Source organism: Catharus ustulatus, chromosome 34, assembly GCF_009819885.2.
Source record: "Catharus ustulatus isolate bCatUst1 chromosome 34, bCatUst1.pri.v2, whole genome shotgun sequence".
Lineage (NCBI taxonomy): Eukaryota > Metazoa > Chordata > Aves > Passeriformes > Turdidae > Catharus > Catharus ustulatus.
Window position 1 is genome coordinate 784,793 of NC_046254.1, and position 26,287 is coordinate 811,079.

At 42.7% G+C, this 26,287-nt stretch overlaps 4 protein-coding genes across 6 annotated transcripts in view; 1 reads left to right on the plus strand and 3 right to left on the minus strand.

The window, feature by feature from the left end:
- Positions 1-302: 302 nt before the first annotated feature.
- On the plus strand, positions 303-11,250 carry POLR2I (RNA polymerase II subunit I). 2 transcript variants are annotated; one of them, XM_033083965.1, is made up of 6 exons: positions 303-390; positions 1,480-1,534; positions 3,033-3,106; positions 6,699-6,773; positions 8,100-8,151; positions 11,092-11,250. In XM_033083965.1, exons 1-6 carry the CDS (start codon positions 332-334, stop codon positions 11,152-11,154), a joined length of 378 nt encoding a protein of 125 aa, XP_032939856.1. In that variant the 5' UTR covers positions 303-331; the 3' UTR covers positions 11,155-11,250. The 2 variants fall into 2 exon arrangements, with proteins under 2 accessions (XP_032939856.1, XP_032939857.1); XM_033083966.1 differs by having other exon boundaries at positions 3,057-3,106; positions 11,092-11,221.
- Positions 11,251-14,506: 3,256 nt separating this feature from the next.
- On the minus strand, positions 14,507-16,131 carry LOC117009638. Its single transcript, XM_033083919.1, has 2 exons — positions 15,407-16,131; positions 14,507-15,375 (listed from the first exon to the last, which is right to left on the minus strand). The coding sequence occupies exons 1-2, from the start codon at positions 16,003-16,005 to the stop codon at positions 14,673-14,675; spliced, it is 1,302 nt and encodes a 433-aa protein (XP_032939810.1). The 5' UTR covers positions 16,006-16,131; the 3' UTR covers positions 14,507-14,672.
- A 5-nt stretch (positions 16,132-16,136) lies between these two features.
- Positions 16,137-17,714, minus strand: LOC117009642 (protein LIAT1-like). Of its 2 annotated transcripts, none has more exons than XM_033083925.1 (2): positions 17,616-17,714; positions 16,137-17,464 (listed from the first exon to the last, which is right to left on the minus strand). In XM_033083925.1, the coding sequence occupies exons 1-2, from the start codon at positions 17,618-17,620 to the stop codon at positions 16,456-16,458; spliced, it is 1,014 nt and encodes a 337-aa protein (XP_032939816.1). In that variant the 5' UTR covers positions 17,621-17,714; the 3' UTR covers positions 16,137-16,455. The 2 variants fall into 2 exon arrangements, with proteins under 2 accessions (XP_032939816.1, XP_032939817.1); XM_033083926.1 differs by having other exon boundaries at positions 16,137-17,453; positions 17,585-17,714.
- A 624-nt stretch (positions 17,715-18,338) lies between these two features.
- SIPA1L3 (signal induced proliferation associated 1 like 3) overlaps positions 18,339-26,287 on the minus strand; it is a 54,290-nt gene continuing 46,341 nt past the window's right edge. Inside the window, exons 18-21 of the mRNA XM_033083871.1 lie at positions 24,875-24,970; positions 21,623-21,728; positions 20,243-20,327; positions 18,339-18,536 (exon numbers count right to left, since the gene is read on the minus strand). Coding sequence (XP_032939762.1) covers positions 18,387-18,536; positions 20,243-20,327; positions 21,623-21,728; positions 24,875-24,970 — 437 coding nt within the window. The 3' untranslated portion in view covers positions 18,339-18,386. The remainder of the gene's footprint in view (positions 18,537-20,242; positions 20,328-21,622; positions 21,729-24,874; positions 24,971-26,287) is intronic.

Consider the following 26,287-nt stretch of genomic DNA (forward strand, 5'->3'; position numbering starts at 1 on the left):
CGTGATACAACCCAACCAATAGCGATAGAGAGGAGGCGGGATTAAGAGAAAATTACCCAATAGAAACATAAAGAGGCGGGGCAAATGAGGGTTGGCCAATAGAGAGAGAGAAAGGGAGGGAAAACAGAGAGGTTTAGCCAATAAGAAGAAAGGGGGCGTGTCAAAATGAGACTGGACCAATAGAAATGACAAAGAGGCGGGGCAAACAGGCTCGCCCAATAAAAATCGGAAATTGCATTATTGACCAATGAGAAGAGGGAAAGTCCGTGATTGACGGGTAGTTTGACCAATGGGATGAGGGAGGCGGTGAAAGGGGCGTGTCCGCGCGGCCATGGACGGGGACGGCGCGTACGAGCCGGGCTTCGTGGGGATCCGGTTCTGCCAGGAATGGTGAGGGGAAACACCGGGAAAATAACGGGAAACACCGAGAATTTTGGGGGAAAACAGCGGGAACGCGAGGGGAGTGCTCCGGGGTGCGCGGGGGGTCGGGGGTGGGGGGCGGAGGGCGATGGCGGGAAACGTGAGGGGAACCGGGAATGGTGAGGGGGAAAAATAGGAATTGTGAGGGGAAAAAATAGGAATTGTGAGGGGGAAAATACAGGGAACTGTGAGGGGGAAAATACAGGGAATTGTGTGGGGCACACCGGGAATGGTGAGGGTTTGAAAAAGCCGGAAATTGTGAGGGGGAAAATACAGAAAATGATGAGGGGAAAAAATAGAAATTGTGAGGGGAAAATACAGGGAATTGTGAGGGGAAAATTCTGGCTTATTGTGAGGGATAAAAAGTGGAATGTGAGGGTAAAGAAGTGGGAGTTATGAGGGAAATATCGGGAATTGTGAGGGGAAAAAACCTGGGAATTGTGAGGGGGAAAAAACCTGGGAATGGTGAGGGGAAAATTTTAGGTTATTGTGAGGGGAAAAAATAGGAATTGTGAGGGGAAAATACAGGGAATTGTGAGGGGGAAACATCGAGGATTGTGAGGGGGGAAAATACAGGGAATGGTGAGGAGAAAAATAGGAATTGTGAGAGGAAAGAAATGGGAATTATGAGGGAAATATCCGGAATTGTGAGGGGAAAAAACCGGGAATGGCAAGGGGAAAATACAGGGGATGGTGAAGGGAAAAAAGTGGGAATTGTGAGGGAGAAAATGGGGAATGGTGATCGGGAATTTTGAGGGGGAAAATTGGGATTTTGAAGTGGGAAATGGGGGAATTTTGAGGGGGAAAATTGGAAATTTTGGGGTGGAAAATTGGGAATTTTGAGGGGGAAAATTAAGGAATTTTGGAGTGGAAAATTGGGAATTTTGAGAGGGGAAATTGGGAATTTTGGGGTGGGAATTTGGGAATTTTGGGGTGGGAATTTTGGGGAGTTTTGGAATGGATAATTGGGAATTTTAGGGTGGGAATTTGGGAATTTTGAGGGGGGGGAATTTGGGGAGTTTTGCCCCCAGAGCCCCCCAGTAATCCCAGTTTGCCCAGTAACAACATGCTGTACCCCAAGGAGGACAAGGAGAACCGGATCCTGCTGTACGCCGTGAGTGCCAACTGGGACCAGTCTGGGACTGGGAATGGGACCAGTCTGGGACTGGGAATGGGACTGGGGACAAACTGGGACCAGTGTGGGACTGGGGATGGGACTGGGGACAAACTGGGACCAGTGTGGGACTGGGGATGGGACTGGGGACAAACTGGGACCAGTCTGGGACTGGGGATGGGACTGGGGACAAACTGGGACCAGTGTGGGACTGGGAATGGGACTGGGGACAAACTGGGACCAGTATGGGACTGGGAATGGGACCAGTATGGGACTGGGAATGGAGATATCCCAAACTGGGACCAGTATGGGACTGGGATTGGGACCAGTGTGGGACTGGGAATGGGACTGGGACTGGGAATGGGACCAGTATGGGACTGGGAATGGGACCAGTATGGGACTGGGGACAAACTGGGACCAGTGTGGGACTGGGAATGGGGCTGGGGACAAACTGGGACCAGTCTGGGACTGGGAATGGGGCTGGGACTGGGACTGGGGACAAACTGGGACTGGGACTGGGGACAAACTGGGACTGGGGACAAACTGGGACTGGGGACAAACTGGGACCAGTCTGGGACTGGGACTGGGGATATCCCAAACTGGGACCAGTCTGGGACTGGGACTGGGGACAAACTGGGACCAGTGTGGGACTGGGAATGGGACTGGGGACAAACTGGGACCAGTGTGGGACTGAGAATGGTGCCTGGGCCCTCCCAGTTCAGACCAGTCCATCCCAGTTCATCCCAATCCCTTCCCAATCCCTTTCCAGTCCCCTCCCAGTTCCCTTCCAATCCATCCCAGTGGCTCCCAGTGGCTCCCAGTCCATCCCAGTCCCTCCCATTTCCCTTCCCAGTCCCTCCCAGTCCCTCCCAGTTTGTCCCAGTCCCTCCCAGTCCCTCCCAGTCCCTCCCAGTCCCTCCCAGTCCATCCCAGTCCATCCCAGTCCATCCCAGTTTATCCCAGTCTCTCCAGTGCAGGAACTGTGATTCCCCAGTATATCCCAGTTTATCCCAGTATATCCCAGTTTATCCCAGTCCCTCCCAGTCCATCCCAGTCTCTCCAGTGCAGGAACTGTGATTCCCCAGTATATCCCAGTTTATCCCAGTATATCCCAGTTTATCCCAGTCCCTCCCAGTCCATCCCAGTCTCTCCAGTGCAGGAACTGTGATTCCCCAGTCCCTCCCAGTATATCCCAGTCCCTCCCAGTCCATCCCAGTTTATCCCAGTCCATCCCAGTCCATCCCAGTCCCTCCCAGTATATCCCAGTTTATCCCAGTGTCTCCAGTGCAGGAACTGTGATTCCCCAGTCCATCCCAGTATATCCCAGTCCATCCCAGTCCATCCCAGTGTCTCCAGTGCAGGAACTGTGATTCCCCAGTCCATCCCAGTCTCTCCAGTGCAGGAACTGTGATTCCCCAGTATATCCCAGTTTATCCCAGTATATCCCAGTATATCCCAGTCCCTCCCAGTCCCTCCCAGTTTATCCCAGTCTCTCCAGTGCAGGAACTGTGATTACCAGCAGGAGGCAGACAACAGCTGCATCTACGTCAACAAGATCACACACGAAGTGGAGTGAGAGCCCAGGGACCCCAAATACCCCAAAATACCCCTGAAATATTCCCTGAATATCCTCAAAATATTCCCTAAATATTGCCAAAATATCCTCAAAATATTCCCTAAAATATTGCCAAAATATCCTTGAAATATTCTCTAAATATTCCTAAAATATCCACAAAACATTCCCCAAAATATTCCCAAATATTCCCAAAATATTCTCAAAATATTCCTAAATATTCCCAAAATATCCCCAAAATATTCCCTAAAATATTCCTAAAATATTCCCCAAAATATTCCCAGAATATTCCTAAAATATTTCCTAAATATTCCTAAAATATCCCCCAAAAATTCCTAAAATATTCCCTAAATATTCCTAAAATATTCCCTAAATATCCCCAAAATATCTCCAAAATGTCCCCCAAATATTCCTAAAATATCCCTAAAATATTCCTAAAATATCCACAAAATATTCCCTAAATATTCTCAAAATATCCCCACAAAATTCCTAAAATGTTCCAGAAATATTCCCCAAAATATTCACAGAATGTCTCCAAATATTCCCCAAATATCCCTAAAATATCCCTAAAATATTCCTAAAATATTCCTAAAATATTCTTAAAATATCCCTCAAATATTGCCAAAATATCCTCAAAATATTCCCTAAATATTCCCTAAATATCTTCAAAATATTCCCAAAATACCTCCTAAATATTCCCCAAATATTCCTAAAATATTCCCTAAATATTCCTAAAATAGTCCCTAAATTTTGCCAAAATATCCTCAAAATATTCCCTAAAATATTCCTAAAATATCCCCTAAATATTCCTAAAATATTCCCTAAATATCCCCAAAATATCCCCCAAGTATTCCTAAAATATTCCCTAAATATTTCCTAAATATTTTTAAAATATTCTATATATGTCCCTAAATATCCTCAAAATATTCCACAAAATATCCCCAAAATTTCACCCAAATATTCCTAAAATATCCACAAAATATTCCCTAAATATCCCCAAAATATTCCCCAAAATCCTCTAAAAATTCTTAAAATATTCCCTAAATATTCCTTAAATATCCTCAAAATATTTTCTAAATATTCCTAAAATATTTATTAAATATTCCCCAAATATCCCTAAAATTTTCTAAAATATTTCCTAAAATATTTCCTAAATATTCCTCAAATATCCCCAAAAATTTCTAAAATATTTCATAAAACATTTCATAAAATATTCCCCAAATATTCTTAAAATATTTATTGAATATTCCCAAATATCCCCAAAAAATTCCTAAAATATTTCCTAAATACTCCTAAAATATTCCTAAAATATTCTCCAAATATTCCTAAAATATTCCTTAAATATCCACAAAAATTTCTAAAATATTTCCTAAATATTCCCTAAATATCCTCAAAATATTTCCTAAATATTTGTTAAATATTCCCCAAATATTTCCAAAAATTTATAAAATATTTCCTAAAATATTCCCTAAATATTCCTAAAATATTCCCTAAATATTCCTAAAATATTCCAAAAATATTCCAAAATAATCCTAAAGTATTTTCTAAATGTTCCTCAAATATCCCCAAAAATTTCTAAAATATTTCATAAAACATTTCATAAAATATCCCCAAAATATTCTTTAAATATTTATTAAATATTCCCAAATATCCCCAAAAAATTCCTAAAATATTCCTTAAATATTCCCTAAATATTCCTAAAATATTCTCTAAATATTCCTAAAATATTCCTTAAATATCCACAAAAATTTCTGAAATATTTCCTAAAAATCCCCTAAATATCCTCAAAATATTTCCTAAATATTCCTAAAATATTCCCAAAATATTCCCTGAATATTCCATAAAATATGTGGGATTTTGGGGGGCATTTCAGGGAATTTTGGGGATTTTTTTTGGGATTTTTTCTGGGATTTTTGGGGAATTTTTTTGGGATTTTTTCTGGGATTTTTGGGATGATTTTTGGGATTTTTTTGGGATTTTTTTGGGGGATTTTGGGGTGATTTGTGGCATTTTTTGGGGACTTTTTCTGGGATTTTTGGGGGGATTTTTGGGGGGATTTTTTTGATTTTTTGGGAATTTTTGTGTGGATTTTGGGGGGGATTTTTGGGGGATTTTGGGGAATTTTTGGGGTGATTTTGGGGGATTTTTTTTGGGATTTTTTCTGGGATTTTGGGGTAATTTTTGGGATTTTGGGGGAATTTTGGGGGGATTTTTTGGGGGACTTTTTTGATTTTTTGGGAATTTTTGGGTGGATTTTTGGGGTGATTTTGGGGGAATTTTGGGGATTTTTTCTGGGATTTTTGGGCAGATTTTGGGAATTTTTGGGGGGATTTTTTTTGGGGATTTTTTCTAGGATTTTGGGGTAATTTTCGGGATTTTGGGGGGATTTTTGGGGGGGATTTTTTTGATTTTTGGGAATTTTTGGGTGGATTTTTGGGGTGATTTTGGGGGAATGTTGGGGGATTTTTTGGGAATTTTTGGGGGGATTTTTTGGGGGCATTTTGGGGGATTTTTTTGATTTTTGGGATTTTTTTCTGGGATTTTTGGGGGAATTTTGGGTGATTTTTTCTGGGATTTTTGGGGTGATTTTTGGGATTTTTTGGGGATTTTTTTGGGGGAATTTTGGGTGGATTTGGGGTGAATTTTTGGGGTGATTTTTGGAGGCTTTTGGGGGTGATTTTGGGGATTTTTTGGGGGGATTTTTGGGATTTTTGGGGAAATTTTGAGAGGATTTTGGGGTGATTTGGGGCATTTTTTGGGGACTTTTTCTGGGGTTTTTGGGGAATTTTTTTGGGATTTTTGGGGGGATTTTTGGGGGGATTTTTGGGGGATTTTTTTGATTTTTGGGAATTTTTGTGTGGATTTTTGGGGTGATTTTTGGGATTTTTTGGAGGGATTTTGGGGGGAATTTTGGGGGGATATTTGGGGGGACTTTGGGATTTTTGGGGAATTTTTGGGTGGATTTTTTCTGGGATTTTTGGGGATTTTTGGGATTTTTTTGGAGGATTTTTTCTGGGATTTTGGGGGGTTTTTTGGGATTTTTTTTGAGGATTTTTGGGGGATTTTTGGGGTGATTTGGGGGAATTTTTTTCTGGGATTTTTGGGGGGATTTGGGCATTTTTTGGGGATTTTGGGGAGATTTTTTGGGGTGAATTTTGGGGATTTTTGGGGTGATTCCAGTGCATTTTGTGGGCATTTCAGGGAATTTTTGGGGTGATTTTTGGGATGATTTTTTGGGATTTCTGGGGTGATTCCAGTGCATTTTGGGTAGATTTTTGGGGTGAATTTGGGTGATTTCTGGGCTGATTCTGGGCTGATTTCTGGGATGATTTTGGGGTCATTCTGGGGTGATTTTGGGGTGATTTAAGTGAATTTTTGGGCTGATTTTGGGTTGAATTTGGGGTGATTCCAGTGCATTTTTGGGGTGATTTTGGGGGAATTTTTGGGGGAACTTTGTTGGATTTTGGGGTGAATTTGGGCTGATTTTGGGTGGATTTTTGGGGTGATTCTGGGCTGGTTCTGGGCTGATTTTGGGCTGAATTTGGGATGAATTTTGGGTGATTTTTGGTGACTTTGTCCCTTTGGCCCCAGCGAGCTGACCCAGATCATCGCTGACGTGTCCCAGGACCCGACCCTGCCCCGCACCGAGGATCACCCCTGCCAGAAGTGAGGGACTGGGACAGGGACAGGGACAGGGACAGGGACAGGGACAGGGGGGACACTGGGGACAGCTGGGGAGGATCACCCCTGCCAGAAGTGAGGGACAGGGACAGGGACAGGGACAGCTGGGGACATTGGGGACAGCTGGGGACAACTGGGGAGACATTTGGGGACACCTGGGGAGGATCACCCCTGCCAGAAGTGAGCGACAGGGACAGGGGACAGCTGGGGACAGCTGGGGACACTGGGGACAGCTGGGGACACCTGGGGACAGTGGGGACACTGAGGACAGCTGGGGACACTGGGGACACCTGGGGAGGATCATCCCTGCCAGAAGTGAGGGACAGGGACAGGGGACATTGGGGACAGCTGGGGACATTGGGGACATTGGGGACATCAGAGAGCCTTTGGGGACAGCTGGGGACACACCTGGGGACAGCTGGGGACATTTTGAGGAGATCTGGGGACACTTGGGGATGCTTTGGGGACGTCTTGGGGACACCTGGGGTGACTCTGGGGACAACTGGGGACACTTTGAGGACACTTTGGGGACATTTGGGCACACCTGGGGTGACTCTGGGGACACTTTGGGGACATCTTGAGAGCACTTTAGGGACACAGGAGTGCCCTTGGGGACACCTGGGGGACATGTGGGGACCTCTGGGGACATTTGGAGACACCTGGGGACATCTTGGGGACACTTTGGGGACACTTGGGGACAATCAGAGAACCTTTGGGGACATTTAGGGACACTTTGGGGTCATCTGAAGACACCTGGGGACACCTGGGGGACACTTTGAGGACACTTTGGGGACATTTGATGGTATTTGGGGACACGTTGGTGACATTAGGGGACACTTTGGGGTTATTTGAAGACACCTGGTGACATTTGGGGGCCACTTGGGGACACCTTGGTTGACTCTGGGGGCACCTGGAGGGACTCTGGGGACACTTTGGGACACTTGAGGATGATTTGGGGACACTTTGGGGACGTCTTGAGAACATTTTAGGGACACAGGAGTGCCCTTGGGGACACCTGGGGGACATTTGAGGATCTCTGGGGACATTTGGGGACATCTTGAGAACGTTTTGGGACACCTTGGGGACACTTGGGGACAATCAGAGAACCCTTGGGGACACTTTGGGGTCATGTGAAGACACCTGGGGACATCTGGGGGACACTTTGGGGACATTTGATGATATTTGAGGACACCCTGGTGACATCTGGTGACACTTTGGTGACACTTTGGTGACATCTGGTGACACTTTGGTGACCTTTGGTGACCTTTGGTGACACTTTGGTGACATTTGGTGCCATTTGTGTCCCTGCAGGTGCGGGCACAAGGAGGCCGTGTTCTTCCAGAGCCACAGCGCCCGCGCCGAGGTCAGACCCCAAACACAAAAAAAACCAAAAATCAACCCAAAAAACCCAAAAAAACCACAAAATCCACCCCAAAAAAACACAAACCCCAAAATCCACCCCAAAAACCAACCCAAAAAACCCCAAAATCTGACCCAAAAACCCTCAAAATCCACCCCAAAAACCAAAAACACAAAAAAAACCAAAATCCACCCCAAAAAAACCCCCAAATCCACCCAAAATCCACCGCAAAAAACCCCCAAAACCACAAAATCCACCCCAAAAACCAACCCAAAAAACCCTGAAATCTGCCCCAAAAACTCCAGACTCCACCCCAAAAACCCAAAACACAACCCAAAATCCACCCCAAAATTCCCCAAAATCCACCCCAAAAAACCCCCAGAACCTCCACATCCACCCCAAAAACCAACCCAAAAAAACCCCAAAACCCCCCAAAATCCACCCCCAAGAAACACAAAATCCACGCCAAAATCCAACCCAAAATCCACCCCAAAAAACCCAAATCCACCCTCAAAAAACCAAAACCACAAAAAAACCCCAAAAACCAACCCAAAATTCCCCAAAATCCACCCCAAAAAACCCCAAAATCCACCCCCAAAAACCCAAATCCACCCAAAAAACACAAAAAAACCCAAAATCCACCCCAAAATCCAACCCAAAAACTCCAAAATCCACTCCAAAAACCCCAAAAAACCACAAAAACCCAAAATCCACCCCAAAAAAACCCCTAAAACCACAAAATCCACCCAAAATCCACCCCAAAAAACCCAAAATCCACCCCAAAAAAACCCAAAAACCCCAACATCTGACCCAAAAAACCCAAATCCACCCCAAAAAACCCCAAAAACCCCAAAATCCACCCAAAATCCACCCCAAAAACCCCCCAAAACCCCAAAATCCACCCAAAAAAACCCCAAACCCCAAAATCCACCCCAAAAACCAACCCAAAAAACCCCGAAATCTGATCCAAAAACTCCAGAATCCACCCCAAAAACCCAAAACACAACCCAAAATCCACCCCAAAAAAACCCCAAAACCCCCCAAAATCCACCCCCAAAAAACCCAAATCCACCCCAAAAACACAAACCCAAATTCCACCCCAAAAAAACCCCAGAACCTCCACATCCACCCCAAAAACCAACCCAAAAAAACCCCAAAACCCCCCAAAATCCACCCCAAAAACCCAAAATCCACCACCAAAAAACCCCAAAACCCCAAAATCTGACCCAAAATCCTAAAAAAAACCCCAAAAACCGACCCCAAAAAACCCAAATTCCCCCAAATCCCCCAAAATCCTAAAATAAATCCCCCCAAATCCAACCCAAAAACCCAACCCAAGAAAACCCCAAAATCCCGAAATCCATCCCCTAAAAAACCCCAAAAACCCAAAATCTGACCCCAAAAACCCCAAAATTTCCTGAGACCCCTCCCCCAAAAAACCCCAAATTCCCACAGACCCCTCCCCAAAACCCCCAAAATTCTCAGGGATTTTTTTTTTGGGGTTTTTGGGATCTTTGGGAATTTGGGGTTTTTGGGGAGGGGTCTTTGGGAATTTTGGGGTTTGGGGGTGGATTTTGGGGAGGGGTCTTGGGATTTTTTAGGGGGTTCCCAGGGGGATTTTTGGGATGGGGTCTTGGGGGATTTTGGGGTTTTTTTTGGGGAGGGGTCCCAGGGAATTTTGGGTTTTTTTGGGGAGGGGTCTTTGGGAATTTTGGGGTTTTAGGGCTGGATTTTGGGGAGGATCCTGGGGGGTTTTGGGGTGAATCTTGGGGGTTTTTGAGGGGGATTTTGGGGAGGGGTCCCAGGGGATTTTGGGGTTTTTGGGGAGGGGTCCCAAGGGGGTTTTTGGGGAGGGGTCCCAGGGAATTTTGGGTTTTTTTGGGGAGGGGTCTTTGAGAATTTTGGGGTTTTTAGGGCTGGATTTTGGGGAGGATCCTGGGGGGTTTTGGGGTGAAACTTGGGGGTTTTTGAGGGGGATTTTGGGGAGGGGTCCCAGGGGATTTTGGGGATTTTGGGGAGGGGTCCCAAGGGGGTTTTTGGGGAGGGGTCTCAGGGAGTTTTTGGGGGGGGGGTCTCAGGGGATTTTGGGGAGGGGTCTTGGGGTTTTTGGGGGGTGCCAGGAGGTTTTTGGGGAGGGGTCTTTGGGAATTTTGGGGTTTTTGGGGGAGGTTTTGGGATTTTTGGGGAGGGGTCTCAGGGAGCTTTTGGGGGTCCCAGGAGATTTTTGGGGAGGGGTCCCAGGGGGTTTTTGGGGAGGGGTCCCAGGGGATTTTAGTGTTTTTGGGGGCTCCCAGGGGATTTGGGGGAGGTTTTGGGGAGGGGTCTTGGGGAGTTTTGGGGTTCTGGGGAGGGGTCTCAGGAGGTTTTTGGGTGGTCCCAGGGAGTTTTGGGGAGGGGTCTCAGGGAGTTTTTGGGGGGTCTCAGGGGATTTGGGGAGGGGGTCCCAGGCGAATTTGGGGTTTTTGGGGAGGGGTCTCAGGGAATTTTGGGGAGGGGTACCAGGGGTTTTTGGGGTTTTTAGGGCTGGATTTTGGGGAGGATCCTGGGGGTTTTTGAGGGGGATTTTGGGGAGGGGTCCCAGGGGGTTTTTGGGGTGGGGGTCTCAGGGGTTTTGGGGTTTTTGGGGAGAGGTCCCAGGGGGTTTTTGGGGAGGGGTCCCAGGGGATTTGGGGAGGGGTCTCAGGAGGTTTTAGGGTGGTCTCAGGGTTTTTGGGGGGGGTCCCAGGGGGTTTTGGGATTTTTTGGGGAGGGGTCTCAGGGAGTTTTGGGATTTTTTGGGGAGGGGTCTCAGTGATTTTGGGGTTTTTGGGGAGGGGTCTCAGTGAGTTTTGGGTTTTTTGGGGGAGGGGTCCCAGGGAGTTTTTGGGGTTTTTTTGGGGAGGGGTCTCTCAGGGGATTTTGGGGTTTTTGGGGAGGGGTCTCAGGGATTTTTGGGACCCCCAGGACGCCATGCGCCTGTACTACGTGTGCACCGCCCCCCACTGCGGCCACCGCTGGACTGAGTGACCACAGTGACCCTGAGTGACCACAGTGACCACTGAGTGACCCTGAGTGACCACAGTGACCACAGAGTGACCCTGAGTGACCCTGAGTGACCACAGAGTGACCCTGAGTGACCCTGAGTGACCACAGTGACCACTGAGTGACCACTGCAGTGACCACTGAGTGACCCTGAGTGACCACAGAGTGACCACTGCAGTGACCACTGCAGTGACCCCTCAGACCCCAAATTAAACCCCAAAAGTGACCACGGAGTGACAACAGTGACCCCTGAGTGACCCCAAAATACATCCCAGAGTGACCCTTGAGTGACCCCTGAGTGACCACGGGAGTGACCCCAAAATAAATCCCGAAAACCGATCCCAGGAGTGACCACGGGAGTGACCCCTGAGACTCCAAAAGTGACCCCAGGAGTGACCCCAAAATAAACCAAAGTGACCACAGGAGTGACCATGGGAGCGACCCCAAAACCGACCCCAGGAATGACCCCTGAGACCCCAAAAGTGACCGCAGGAGTGACCATGGGAATGACCCCAGAGACCCTAAAATAGACCTCAAAAGTGACCCCAGGAGTGACCCCTGAGACCCCAAAAGTGACCATGGGAATGACCCCTAAGTGACCCCAAAATACATCCCAGGAGTGACCACAGAGTGACCCAAGTGACCATGGGAGTGACCCCAAAAGTGACCCCTGATAGCCCAAAAGTGACCTCTGAGACCACTGGAGTGACCCCTAAGACCCCAGAAGTGACCCCAGGAGTGACCCCAAAATAAATCCCAAAAGTGACCCCGAAGTGACCACAGAGTGATCCCTGAGATCCCAAAAGTGACCTCTGAGACCCCAAAATAAACCCCCAAAAGTGACCATGGGAGTGACCCCAGGAGTGACCATGGAGTGACCCCTGAGACCCCAAAAGTGACCTCAGAACCAACCCCAAAAGTGACCCCAGGAGTGACCCCTGAGACCCCAAAACCGACCCCAAAGTGACCCCAAAACTGACCCCAAAAGTGACCACGGGAATGACCCCAAAATAAATCCCAAAACTGACCCCATGAGTGACCATGGGAGTGACCCCTGAGACCCCAGAAGTGACCTCTGAGACCCCAAAACCAATCCCAGGAGTGACCACGGGAGTGACCCCAAAATAAACCCCAAAAATGACCACGGGAGTGACCCCTGAGACCCCAAAAGTGACCCCAAAGTTGATCCCAAAAGTGACCACGGGAATGACCCCAAACCGACCTCAAAGTGACCCCAAAAGTGACCATGGGAGTGACCCCAGGAGTGACCCCTGAGACCCCAAAACCCCCCAGGACCCCGAAAATGACCCCAAAAGTGACCCCAGGACGGATCCTTGAGACCCCAAAAGTGACCCCAAAGCTCTGTGAGTGACCCCAAAAGTGACCCCAGGATGGACCCCAGAGACCCCAAAAGTGACCCCAAAACCCCCCAGAACCCCAAAAGTGACCAAGGAGCCCCAAACCACCCCAGCATGGATCCTTGAGACCCCAAAAGTGACCCCAAAACCCCAAAAGTGACCCTAAAAGTGACCCCAAAATGCCATCAGTGACCCCAAACACCCCAAAAGTGACCCCAAAATGTCACCAGTGACCCCAAAAGTGACCCCAGACCCCATGAGTGACCCCAAAAGTGACCCCAAAATCTGCCCCAGACCCCCCCAGGACCCCCCAGACCCCAAACCCAACCCCAAAACCCCTCAGGGATCCCAAAGTTCGAGGAGAAATCCCAAAAATTCCAGGAAAATCCCTCCCCCCACAAAAAAAAATCAGCCTAAAAAATGAAAATTTTCTTCAAATTTAAGGAAAATCCCAAAAGTTTCATTTAAAAACCTTAAAATTTCAGGAAAATCCCCAAAATTTTAATTTAAAAAATCCAGTTTTCAGGAAAATCCCAAAATTTAATGAAAAAATTCCTGAATTTCAGGAAAATAATAATTAAAAAAAATCAGGAAAATTTTCCTCAAATTTCAGGAAAATACAAAAAACTTCAGGAAAATTTTTTCCATTTTGAGGACAATCCCAAAAATTTAATTAAAAACCCCAAATTTAAGAAAAATCCAAAAAAGTTTCAGAAAAATCCCCAAAATTTCATAAATAGAATCTCAAAAAATTTAAAAAAAAATCCTCAAAATTTCAGAAAAACCAAAAAAATTTAATTTAAAACCCCCAAATTTCAGGAAAATCCCCAGAATTTCATTTAAAAACCCCCAAATTTAAGAAAAATCCACCCCAAATTTCAGGAAAATCCAAAAAAATTCAGAAAATATCCCCAAATATTTCAGATAAATCCCAAAAATTTAATTTAAAACCCCCAAATTTCAGGAATAATCCCAAAAATTTCATTTAAAAAACCCCAAATTTCCCTTTTTTCCCCCCCCAAAAAAAATTCCAACCACAAATCCACAAATTTTTCTGGGAATTTTTTTATTCCTATCACCAAAAAATGTTCCAGGAATGGGGGAGGGGAGGGGGGAGGGGATTAAATAAAGACAAAAAAGGAGGGAAAAAAAAATCCCAAAAATTTTTTTGGGATTTTTTTTGGGATTTTTGGGAATTTTCCCTTATCCCAAAATAACCAAAAATGGGGAAAAAAAGAAAAAAAAAATTGGGATTTGGGATAAAAACGGTGCCATTTATACAAATATAGTGTTTTAAAAACAGGAATTTTGGGGGATTTTGGGAATTTTGGGATTTTGGGAATGAAGGGGGGAGGGGTTTAAAACCCTGAGCCGCTCCAGGAAATAATTTAGGGAATTTTTTAGGATTTTTAAAGGAATTTTTAGGGATTACCTAAGGGATTTTTAGGGGAATTTTAAGGATTTTTTTTTAATTTAAAAAGATTTTTTTGGGGGAATTTTTAGTAATTTTTTAGGATTTTTTTTTTAATTTTAAAGGAATTTTTTTGGGAATTTTTAGTGAAATTTGGGGGAATTTTTAATGAACTTTAAGGATTTTTAAATGAATTTTTAATGAATTTTTAATTAACTTCTTTAAATTTTTAATGAATTTTTTTTGATTTTAAAGGAATTTTGCGGGAATTTTTTGTGAATTTTTTAGGAATTTAAAATGAACTTTTGGGATTTAAAAATTAATTATATAGAATTTTTTATTAATTTTTGGAGAATTTAAATTAAATTCTTATTAATTTCAAATGAATTTTTAGGGCATTTTTAAGGAATTTTTAGGGAAATTTTTAGGGATTTTTTGGGAACTTTTAAGGAATTTTAAAGGAATTCTTTAAGAATTTTTTGGGAATGCTTTAGGGTTTTAAAAGAAATTTTTAGGGAATTTTTTACAAAACTTTGGGGAATTTTTAATGAATTTTTTAGGGATTTTTAAAGGGAACTTTTAGGAAATTTTTTAGGAAATTTTGGGAACTTTTTAGGAATTTTTTAGGAATTTTTTTGGGATCAAAGTGCCTGGATTCTCACGCCTGGAAGCTCCTGAATTATTATCATTATTATTATTATTATTATTAATTATTCCTCATTAATTAATTATTATTAATTAAAGATTGGAGCCCCCCCATCCAGGGGGGCCCTTATTGCCTTGGGGGGCCCCTCCCCCCAAATCCCGACCCCTCCCCCCCTTATCCCAGGGAATTGTGGGGGAGGGGCCTGGAAGCCGCTGGAAAGTTCTGGAATTCCATGGAAAAAGTTCTGGAATTCTGTCTCAAGTTCTGGGATTCCATGGAAAGTTCTGGATCCCTTGAGAAAAGTTCTGGAATTCCTGGAATCCCATGGAAGGTTCTGAAATTCTTGGAATCCTATGGAAGGTTCTGGAATCCCATGAGAAAATCTGGAATGCCATGGAAAGTTCTGGAATTTCATGGAAGGTTCTGGAATTCTTGAAATCCCATGGAAGGTCCTGGAATCCCATGGAAAGTTCTGGAATTCTTGGAATCCCATGAGAAAAATCTGGAATCCCATGGAAGGTTCTGAAATTCCTCTGGAAAGTTCTGGAATCCCATGGAAAGTTCTGGAATTCTTGGAATGCCATGGAAGGATCTGGAATCCCAAGGGAAAGTTCTGGAATCCCATGGAAAGTTCTGGAATTCTTGGAATGCCATGAAAGGTCCTGGAATCCCATGAGAAAATCTGGAATCCCATGGAAAGTTCTGGAATTTCATGGGAATGTTCTGGATCTCTCTGGAAAGTTCTGGAATTCTGTAGAAAACTTCTGGAATTCTTGGAATCCCATGGAAGGTTCTGGAATTCCATGGAAATTCTGTAGAAAGTTCTGGAATTCTTGGAATCCCATGGAAGGTTCTGGAATCCCGTAGGAAAGGTCTGGAATTCTGTGGAAAAGTTCTGGTTTCCCCTGGAAACTTCTGGAAAGTTTTGGGATTCCTGGGGTTCCATGGAAAGTTCTGGAAATCCCTCTGGAAAGTTCTGGAATTCTTAGAATCCCATGGAAGGTTCTGGAATCGCATGGAAAGTTCTGGAATTCCTCTGGAAAGTTCTCTAATCCCATGGAAGGTTCTGGAATTCCATGGGAATGTTCTGGATCTCTCTTGGAAAGTTCTGGAATTCTTAGAATCCCATGGAAGGTTCTGGAACCCCAAGGAAAGTTCTGGAATTCCGTGGGAAAATTCTGGATCGCCCTGGAAGCTTCTGGAAAGTTTTGGGATTCCGTGGAAAGTTCTGGAATTTCTGCAATTCCATGGAAGGTTCTAGATCCCTCTGGAAGCTTCTGGAATCCCATGGAAGAATCTGGAATTCTGTGGGGAAGTTCTGGAATTCTTGGAATCCCATGGAAAGTTCTAGAATTCCTCTGGAAAGTTCTGGACGCCTCTGGAAAGTTCTGGAATTCTGTGGGAAAGTTCTGGAATCCCATGGAAGGTTCTGGAATCCTCTGGGAAGGTCTTGGAACCTTTTGGAATGTTCTCGATCCCCCTGGAAAGTTTGGGATCCATAGGAGGAGTCTGGAACTCTCTGGAATGTTCTGGAACCCTTTGGAATGTTCTGGAATCCTCTGCAATGTTCTGGGATCCTCTGGAATTCTGGGATGCCTCTGTAAAGTTCAGAAATCCCTTGGGAAGCACCTGGAAAAAACTCCTGGAATTTTCTGGAATGTTCTGGATCAGCAGCAGGAGTCTGGATCCCTCTGGAAAGTTCTGGATCCACAGGAACGATCCTGGTCCCTTCTGGAAGGTTCTGGAATTCCATGGAAGGTTCTGGATCCCTTTGGAAGGTTCTTGGTCCCTCTGGAAGTTTCTAGAATTCCATGGAATGTTCTGGATCTTCTGGAATGGTCTGGGAATCCTTTGGAGTGTTCTGGGTTCATCTAGAAGGTTCTGGATCCACAGGAATGGTCCCAGTGCCACATGGAATGTTCTGGATCCCTTTGGAAGGTTCTTGGTCCCATTGGAATGTTCTGGAATTCCATGGAATGTTCTGGAACCCCCTGGAACGTTCTGGATCTGCAGGAGAAGCTTTGATCCCTCTGGAAGGTTCTGGAATTCCATGGAATGTTCTGGATCCCCTGGAAAGTTTTGGAATTCCTTTGGAACGTTCTGGATCCCTTTGGAAGGTTCTGGGATTCCATGGAAGGTTCTGGATCCCTTTGGAAGGTTCTTGGTCCCTCTGGAATGTTCTGGAATTCCACAGAATGTTCTGGGATCCACTGGGATCCCCTTTGGAATGTTCTGGATCCCTCTGGAAGGTTCTGGATCCCCAGGGAGAATCTCGGCCCCTCATGGAATGTTCTGGATACTTTGGAATCTTCTGGATCTCTTTGGAAGGTTCTTGGTCCCTCTGGAAGGTTTTGGAATTCCATGGAATGTTCTGGATCCCTTTGGAAGGTTCTGGATCCCCAGAGAGGATCTCGGTCCCACATGGAAGGTTCTGGATCCCTTTGGAAGGTTCTTGGTCCCTCTGGAATGTTCTGGAATTCCATTAAAGGTTCTGGATCCACTGAGATCCCCTCTGGAATGTTCTGGATCTGCAGGGAAAGTTCTCGATCCCCCTGGAATGTTCTGGATCCTTGGGAACGTTCTGGAATTCCATGGAAGGTTCTGGATCCCTTTGGAACGTTCTGGGATTCCATGGAAGGTTCTGGATCCCTTTGGAAGGTTCTTGGTCCCTCTGGAATGTTCTGGAATTCCACAGAATGTTCTGGGATCCACTGGGATCCCCTTTGGAATGTTCTGGATCCCTCTGGAAGGTTCTGGATCCCCAGGGAGGATCTCGGTCCCTCATGGAATGTTCTGGATACTTTGGAATCTTCTGGATCCCTTTGGAAGATTCTTGGTCCCTTTGGAAGGTTCTGGAATTCCATGGAATGTTCTGGATCCACTGGGATCCCCTCTGGAAGGTTCTGGATCCCTCTGGAATGTTCTTGGTCCCTTTGGAATGTTCTAGAATTCCATGGAAGGTTCTGGATCCCCACAGAGGATCTTAGTCCCTCATGGAATGTTCTGGATCCCTTTGAAATGTTCTGGATTTCACATGGAAGGTTCTGGATCCTGACGGGAATGTCCCAATTCCAGGGGGATTTTTTATCCCAGTGGATCTAAAATGGATCCCAGTCAATCCCAGTCTCTCCCAGTCCATCCCAGTGGATCCCAGTGGATCCCAGTGGATCCCAGTTTATCCCAGTGGGTCCCAGTCTGTCCCAGTCTGTCCCAGTGGATCCCAGTCAGGGCTCCTGGTTCTCAGGATTCCCAGAGCAGATCCTGGCGAAGCGCCGGAGCTGCCGATCCCGACAGGAATGTCCCAATTCCAGGGGGATTTCTCCATCCCAGTCCATCCCAGTCCATCCCAGTGGATCCCAGTAGCTCCCAGTTTATCCCAGTCTCTCCCAGTGGATCCCAGTCTGTCCCAGTCTGTCCCAGTCTGTCCCAGTAAATCCCAGTCAGGGCTCCTGGTTCTCAGGAGCTCCAGAGAAGATCCTGGCGAAGCGCCGCAGCTGCTGATCCCAATGGGAATGTCCCAATTCCACGGCGATTTCTCCATCCCAATCAATCCCAGTAGATCCCAGTCTGTCCCAGTGGGTCCCAGTTTATCCCAGTCTGTCCCAGTAAATCCCAGTCAGGGCTCCTGGTGCTCTGGATTCCCCGAGAAGATCCTGGCAAAGCGCCGGAACTGCCGATCCCAACGGGATTTTCACAATTCCACAGCGATTTCTCCATCCCAGTCAATCCCAGTCCATCCCAGTCTGTCCCAGTCTCTCCCAGTCAATCCCAGTTTATCCCAGTCTGTCCCAGTGGATCCCAGTCAGGGCTCCTGGTGCTCCGGGTTCCCCGAGAAGATCCTGGCGAAGCGGCGCAGCTGCCGCGCGGCCGAGCTCGACTCCTGCTGCAGCCGCCGGTTGTTCTGCCGCAGGTTGGCGACCTCGGCCTGCAGGAAAACCTTGTCCTGCTTCTCCTGGGGGGAAAAACGGGAATTTGGGGGAATCCCAGATTTGGGGGGAAAAGGGAATTTTGGGGAAAAAAAATGGGGGATTTTGGGAAAAAAAATCGGGATTTTTTTGGAAAAAACAGGATTTTTTGGTGAATTTTTTGAGATTTTTTAGTGAAAATTTGAGAATTTTTTTTAGAATTTTTATTTTAAAAACCCAAGAGTTTTGAAGGGGAAAAATAAGGGAATTATGGGGAAAAAAATTGGGGATTTTGGGAAAAAATAAGGATTTTTAAAGTAAAAAATGGGGATTTTTTGGGAAAAACGGGATTTTTTTGTGGATTTTTTGACGTTTTTTAGTGAAAAATTGAGAATTTTTTTTGGAATTTTTTTGGGAAAAATCTCAGAATTGTGAGGGGAAGAAAAAGGGAATTATGGAGGAAAAAATGGGGAGTTTTGGGAAAAAATCAGGATTTTTTTGAGGAAAAATGAGGATTATTTTGGGGAAAATTGGGATTTTTACGGAGTTTTTTTGGGTTTTTTAAGTGAAAATTTGGGAATTTTTTAGGGAAAAATCCCAGAATTTTAGGGGAAGAATGGGGGAATTTTGGGGAAAAAAATTAGGGATTTTTAAGGTAAAAATTTGAGATTTTTTGGGGAAAAATTGAGATTTTTTTTTGGGAAAATTCCAAATTTGTAAGGATTTTTTTTCTTTTTTAAAGTGAAACACAGATTTTTTTAGGGAAAAAATCCCAGAATTTTGGGAAAAAAAATGGGGAAATTTGGGGAAAAAATTGAGGATTTTTAAGGTAAAAAAACAGGGATATTTTTCTAAAAAACAGAATTTTTTGGTGAATTTTTGGAGTTTTTTTTAGTGAAAAATTGGGATTTTTTAAAAATTTTTTGGGGGAAAAAAATCCCAGAATTTTGGGAAAGAAATGGGGATTTTAAGGAAAATATCAAGGATTTTTATGGTAAAAAATGGGGATTTTGGGGGGGAAAAAGGTTGATTTTTAGGTGAAAAAAAGGTGATTTCTGGGTGAAAAATAGGAAAGTTTAGGGGAAAAAATGGGGATTTTTGGGTAAAAAACAGGGATTTTTTTTGGAAAATAAAGGTAATTTTTAGGTGGAAAAAAAGGTGATTTTTGGGTGAAAAAAGGGGAATTTTGGGTGAAAAAAAGGTGATTTTTGGGTGAAAAAAGGGAATTTTGGGTGAAAAAAAGGTGATTTTTGGGTGAAAAAAGAAGTGATTTTTGGGTGAAGAAAGGGGAATTTTGGGAAAAAAAAGAGTGATTTTTGGGTGAAAAAATGTGATTTTTGGGCGAAGAAAGGGGGATTTTGGGTAAAAAAAGTGATTTTTGGGTGAAAAATAGGACATTTTTTGGGGTAAAAAATGGGAATTTTTTTGGGAAAAAAATGGGCATTTTTTTTGGAAAATAAATATGATTTTTAGATAAAAAAAGGTGATTTTTGGGTGAAAAAAGGAGAATTTTGCATGAAAAAAATATTTTTTTGGTGAAAAAAGGGGGATTTGGGGTAAAAAAGAAAGGTGATTTTTGGATGAAAATAAAGGTGATTTTTGGGTGAAAAAAGGGGGATTTTGGGGGGAAAAATTGTGATTTTTGGGTGAAAAAACTCAACAAAAAAGAGTGATTTTTGGGTGAAAAAACGAGAAATTTGGGTGAAAAAAAAGTGATTTTTGGGTGAAAAAAAGAGATTTTTGGTGCTCTCACCTTCTCCAGGTCGCTGTGCAGCTGCTTCAGCATCGCCTCCAGCTGGGAAACTTTTCCTGGCAGGTCCAGGGGGGCTGGGGAGGGGCTGGGGGAAAAATTGGTATTTTTGGGGTTAAAAAAAAAAGGGAAAAGAGAGAAAAAACCTAAATAAATATCACAAAAAGAGGAGGGGAAAAAAAGCCCCAAAAAATCCCAAATTTCTCCCCAAATTCCTCTCCTTAAATCCCCTCAAATTCCTTTTTTTTCCCCTGAAATTCCCATTTTTTACCCCAAAAATTCCCACTTTCTCACCCCAAAATTCCCATTTTTGCCTAAAATCCCCCAAATTTCCACTTTCACCCCAAATTCCCCCCCAAAATTCCCCTTTCCCTTCAAATTCCACCCTCAAAATTCCCATTTTCCCCTCAAATTTCCCATTTTATCCCCCAAATTCCCATTTTTTACCCAAAAATCCCCATTTTATCCCCAAAATTCCCTTTTTTTCCCCCAAAATTCCCATTTTTTCCCAAAAAATTCCCATTTCCCCCCAAAAATGATTTTTCCCCCCAAACTTCCCATTTTTTACCCAAAATTCCCATTTTTCCCCCCAAAATTCCCAATTTCTCACCCCAAAATTCCCATTTTATCCCCAAAATTCCCATTTTTTACCCAAAAAATTCCTATTTTTTCCCCCAAATTCCCGTTTTTTCCCCAAAAATTGTCATTTTTTCCCCAAAATTCCCATTTTTTACCCAAAAAATTCCCATTCCCCCCCAAAATTCTTTTTTTACCCAAAATATTCTCATTTTTAACCAAAATATTCCCATTTTTTCCCCAAAATTCCCATTCCCCCCCCCAAAATTCCCATTTTTCCCCCCCAAATTTCCCATTTTTTCCCCAAAATTTTCTTTTTTTCCCCAAAAATTCCCATTTTCCCCCAAAAAATCCCATTTTATCCCCAAAATACCCTTTTCCCCCCAAAATTTCCCAATTTTTTCCCAGAAAATTTTCCCATTTCCCCCCCAAAATGCTTTTCCCCCCCAAACTTCCCATTTTTTACCCCAAATTCCCATTTTATCCCCAAAATTCTCTTTTTTCCCCCCAAAATTCCCATCATTTACCCAAAAAATTCCCATTTTCCCCCCAAAATTCCCCAAAATTCCCATTTTTTTCCTTCCAAAATTCCCATTTCCCCCCCAAATTCCCATTTTTTACCCCCAAATTCCCATTTTTTCCCCAAAAATTCCCACTTTTTTCCCCAAAAATTCCCAATTTTTCCCCCCAAAATTCCCATTTTTTATCCAAAAAATTCCCATTTTACCCCAAATTCCCATTTTTTCCCCCCAAAATTCCCATTTTTTACCCAAAATTCCCATTTTCCCCCAAATTCCCGTGTTGTACCTGAGTGGGGGGAGGGGCGCTGCCCGCGGGGGTGGGGGAGGGGCCGGGGGCGGCTCCGGGCTCAGGGCGGGGTCGGTCAGGGAGAAAAGGGACACGGCTCTTTGAACTAAAAATATAAAATTATAACCCAAATTATCCAAAGTTTAACCCAAAATATCCCAGAGAAAAGGGACACGGCCCTTTGGACTGAAATATACAAAATATAACCCCAATTATACTAAATATAACCCAAAATATCCCAGAGAAAAGGGACACGGCTCTTTCGACTGAAATATACAAAATAATATACAAATTTATATAAAATATAACCCAAAATGTCACAGAGAAAAGGGACACGGCCCTTTGGACTGAAATATACAAAATTATATACAAATTTATACAAAATGTAACCCAAAATACCCCAGAGAAAAGGGACACGGCCCTTTGGATTGAAAAATATAAAATATAATACAAAATTATCCAAAATTTAACCCAAAATGTCCCAGAGAAAAGGGACACGACTCTTTGGACTGAAATGTACGAAATAATATACAAAACTATACAAAATTATACAAAATGTAACCCAAAATATCCCAGGGAAAAGGGACACGGCTCTCTGAACTAAAAATAAAAATTTATATAAAATTACACAAAGTTTAACCCAAAATATCCCAGAGAAAAGGGACACGGCCCTTTGGACTCAAAATATATTAAATTATATAAAATAAACTAAATTTAACCAAAATATCCCAGAGAAAACGGACACGGCTCTTTGGACTAAAAAATACAAAATATAACCCAAAATTATATAAAATATAACCCAAAATATCCCAGAGAAAAGGGACACGGCTGTTGGACTGGAAAAAAAAAAAATTATATAAAATTATACAAAATTTAATCCAGAATATCTCAGAGAAAAGGGACACGGCCTTTGGACTGAAAATAAAACTAAAATACAAAATTTAACCCAAAATAATCCACAATTTAACCCAAAATTATCCTAAAATATCCCTCAGAAAAGGGACATGGTTCTTTGAACTGAAAAATAAAAAATACAACCCAAATTATCCAAAATTTAACCCCAAATTATCCAAAATTTAACCCAAAATATCCCAGAGAAAAGGGACACGGCTCTCTGGACTGAAAATATATAAAATTATAATTAAAATTAAGCTAAATTATCCAAAATTTAAACCAAAATATCCCAGAGAAAAGGGACACGGCACTCTGGAGTGGAAATAAAAATAAAATACAAAATTATATAAAATAAGCCAAAATTATCCTAAATTTAAACCAGAAAAAATATCCCAAGGAAAAGGGACACAGCCCTCTGCACTGAAATATAATTAAAATAAATCAAAATTATACAAAATTTAACCCAAAATTATTCAAAATTTATCCCAAAATTACCCAAAATTATACAAAATACAACCCAAAATATCCCAGAGAAAAGGGACACGGCCCTCTGAACTAAAATATAATTAAAAATAATTAAATTTATACAAAATTAACCCAAAATTAACCCAAAATATCCCAGAGAAAAGGGACACGACTCGTTGGACTGGAAATATCCAAAATTTATCCAAATTTACCCAAACTAAGCTGAATTCACCCCAAAATCAGCTCCAAATTATCCCCAAATTATCTCAAAATTATCAAAAATTTACCCAAAATAAACCCAAATTTAACCAAAATTATCCAAAATATCCCCAAATTTTCCAATTTTTCTGGTCCCAAATTTCCCAATTTTTTCCCAGACTTGGGGCTCCAAAATTCCTGATTTTTCCTGGATTTTGTCCCCTAAATTTCCAATTTTCCCCAGATTTCAGCCTCCCAAATTCCCAATTTTTCCTGAATTTTTTGCCTCCAAATTTCTGATTTTTTTTCCATATTTTTGGTCTCCTAAATTCTCATTTTTCCCAGGATTTTTTACCCTCAAAATTCCCAATTTTTCTTGAATTTTCCTCTCCAGAATTCCTGTTTTTCCCAGGATTTTTGGCTCCAAAATTCCCAATTTTTCCTGAATTTTGGCCTCCTAAAATCCCAATTTTTCTGATTAAAATTCCCAATTTTCCCAGATTTTTGGGGTCTGGAATTCCCAATTTTTTCCCAGATTTCAGGCTCCCCAAATCCCGATTTTTTCTCTATTTTTGGCCTCCAAATTCCTGATTTTTCCAGGATTTTTTGTCCTCCAGAATTCCCAAATTTTCCCAGATTTCAGGTTCCCAAAATCCCAATTTTTCCTGGATTTTTTGCTCCAAAATTCCCAATTTTTTTTGACTTTTTCTCTCCAGAATTCCCAATTTTTTCCCAGATTTCAGGCTCCCAAATTTCTGATTTTTCCTGGATTTTTGGCTCCAGAATTCCCAATTTTTTCCTGAATTTTGGACCCTGGAATTCCCAGTTTTTCTGATCCCAAATTCCCAATTTTTCCCCTAATTTTGGCCTCCAAATTCCCAAATTTTCCCACATTTCAGGCTCCCAAATTCCCAATTTTTCCTGATTTTTGGGCTCCAAAATTCCCAATTTCCCCCAGATTTTTTGCTCCAGAATTCCCTATTTTTCCTGTATTTTTTACCTCCTAAATTCCCAATTTCCCCTGATTTTTGGTCTCCCAAATTCCCAATTTTCCCCAGATTTCAAGCTCCCAAATTCCTGACTTTTCCTGGATTTTTGGCTCCAGAATTCCCAATTTTCCCTGAATTTTAAGCTCTGGAATTCCCAATTTTTCTCATCCCAAATTCCCAAATTTTCCCAATTTTTGGCCTCCAGAATTCCCATTTTCCCCCGGATTTTTTGCTCCAGAATTCCCAAATTTTCCTGATTTTTCTCCAGAATTCCCAATTTTTCCCAGGATTTTTGTCCTCCGAAATTCCCAGCTTTTCCTGAATTTTGGGGTCGGGAATTCCCAATTTTTTCCCAGATTTCAGGCTCCCAAAATCCCAATTTTTTCTCTATTTTTGGCCTCCAAAATCACAGTTTTTCCAGGATTTCCTGTCTCCATAATTCCAATTTTTCCCCTCCCAAATTCCCAATTTCCCAATTTTTGGCCTTCCAAATTCCCATTTTTTTCTATTTTTGGCTCCAGAATTCCAAATTTTTCCTGAATTTTCTCTTCCAAAATTCCCGTTCTCCCCAGGATTTTTTGCTCCAGAATTCCCAATTTTTCCCGCACTTTTTACCTCCCAAATTCCCATTTCCCCCCATATTTAGGACCCCAAAATTCCCATTTTTTCCCCATTTTTTTTCCCATTTTTTCCATTTTTCCCCCACCTTCGTAGGCCTTGGCCGCGCTCACCAGCGTCGCCCACTCCAGCCCGGCCGTGTCCGGCAGTGGCATCAGCCCCGGCTCCAGCCGGGCCACGGGCCCTGAAGGGTTAAAAAAATTCATAAAAATTCCAAATTTCACAAAATCCCAAATTCCCAAAAAATCCTCCAAAATCCCAGCAGTCCCCAAAAAATTCTGCAAAAAAAATCCCCATAAAAACCCCATTTTTAACCCAAAATCCAGCCCTGGCTCCAGCTGGGCCACGGGCCTTAAAGGGTTAAAAAATTCCCAAAATTTCAAAATTTCACAAAAATCCCAAATTCCCAAAAAATCCCAAAAATTTTGAGCAATGCACAAAAAATTCTGCAAAAAAATTCCCACAAAAATCCCATTTTTAACCCAAAATGCAGCCCCGGCTCCAGCTGGGCCACGGGACCTGAAGGGTTAAAAATTCCCAAAAATTCCCAAAATCCTAAAAATTTCCAGCAATCCCCAAAAAAATCTGAAAAAAAATCCCAAAATTTTATGAAATTTACCCCAAATCTACAAAATTTTCCTAAAAATTCTAAAAATCTGGGAAAAATCTCAAAATTTCCTCCAAAAATCCCAATTTTTCCAAAAATCCACCAAAAATCCCTAAAAAATTCCCCCCAAAACTCCCCAAAATTCCAAAGAAGGTCCCAAAAAATCCTGAAAAATAAAAAAAAATCCCAAAAAATGGTTGGAACAAAAATACCAAAAAATTCCCTAAAAAATCCCCAAAAAATCCCAAAAATATTCCCCAAAATTTAAAAAAATTCCCAAAAAATTCCCAAAAATTCCTGAAAAAATCCCCAAAAAATTCCTAAAAATCCCCCAAAATATCTCCAAAAAAATCCCAGAAAACCCCCAAAATATTCCTACAAAATTCCCAAAAAATCCCCAAAATTCCAAAAAAAATCCCCAAAAAATCAAAAAAAAATTCTCAAATTTTCCCCAAATCCCAAATTTTCCCAAAATTCCCCAAATTTCCCCCAAATTCCCCACCTTTCCTGTTCCCAAGGAAATTGTCCCAAAAATTCCCCAAAAATTCCTCAAAATTAAAAAAAAACCTCCCAAAAAATTCCTGAAAAAAATCCCAGAAAATCCCCAAAAATTAAAAAATCCCCCCAAAAAATCCCAAAAAATTCCAAAAAAATTCCCTAAAAAATCCCAAAAAATCACAAAAATATTCCCCCAAATTAAAAAAAAATTCCCATAAAATTCCCAAAAATTCCTGAAAAAATCCCCCAAAAATTCCTGAAAAAATCCCCCAAAAATTCCTGAAAAAATCCCCCAAAAATTCCTAAAAATCCCCAAAAAATTCCCAAAAAATCCCCAAAAAATCCCAGAAAACCCCCAAAATATTCCTACAAAATTCCCAAAAAATCCCCAAAATT

Bases quoted from the DNA above. Each gene is read 5' to 3' on its own strand.
- POLR2I (XM_033083965.1), top strand. From the start codon at position 332: ATGGACGGGGACGGCGCGTACGAGCCGGGCTTCGTGGGGATCCGGTTC. The intron at 1,535-3,032 runs GTGAGTGCCAAC...CAGTCTCTCCAG, and splicing joins ACCGGATCCTGCTGTACGCC to TGCAGGAACTGTGATTACCA. The intron at 3,107-6,698 runs GTGAGAGCCCAG...CTTTGGCCCCAG, and splicing joins AAGATCACACACGAAGTGGA to CGAGCTGACCCAGATCATCG.
- LOC117009638 (XM_033083919.1), bottom strand. From the start codon at position 16,005: ATGGGATTCCAGAACTTTCCCACAGAATTCCAGAACTTTCCAGAGGCG. The intron at 15,376-15,406 runs CTTTCTACAGAA...GGAATTCCAGAA, and splicing joins GGATTCCAAGAATTCCAGAA to CCTTCCATGGGATTCCAAGA.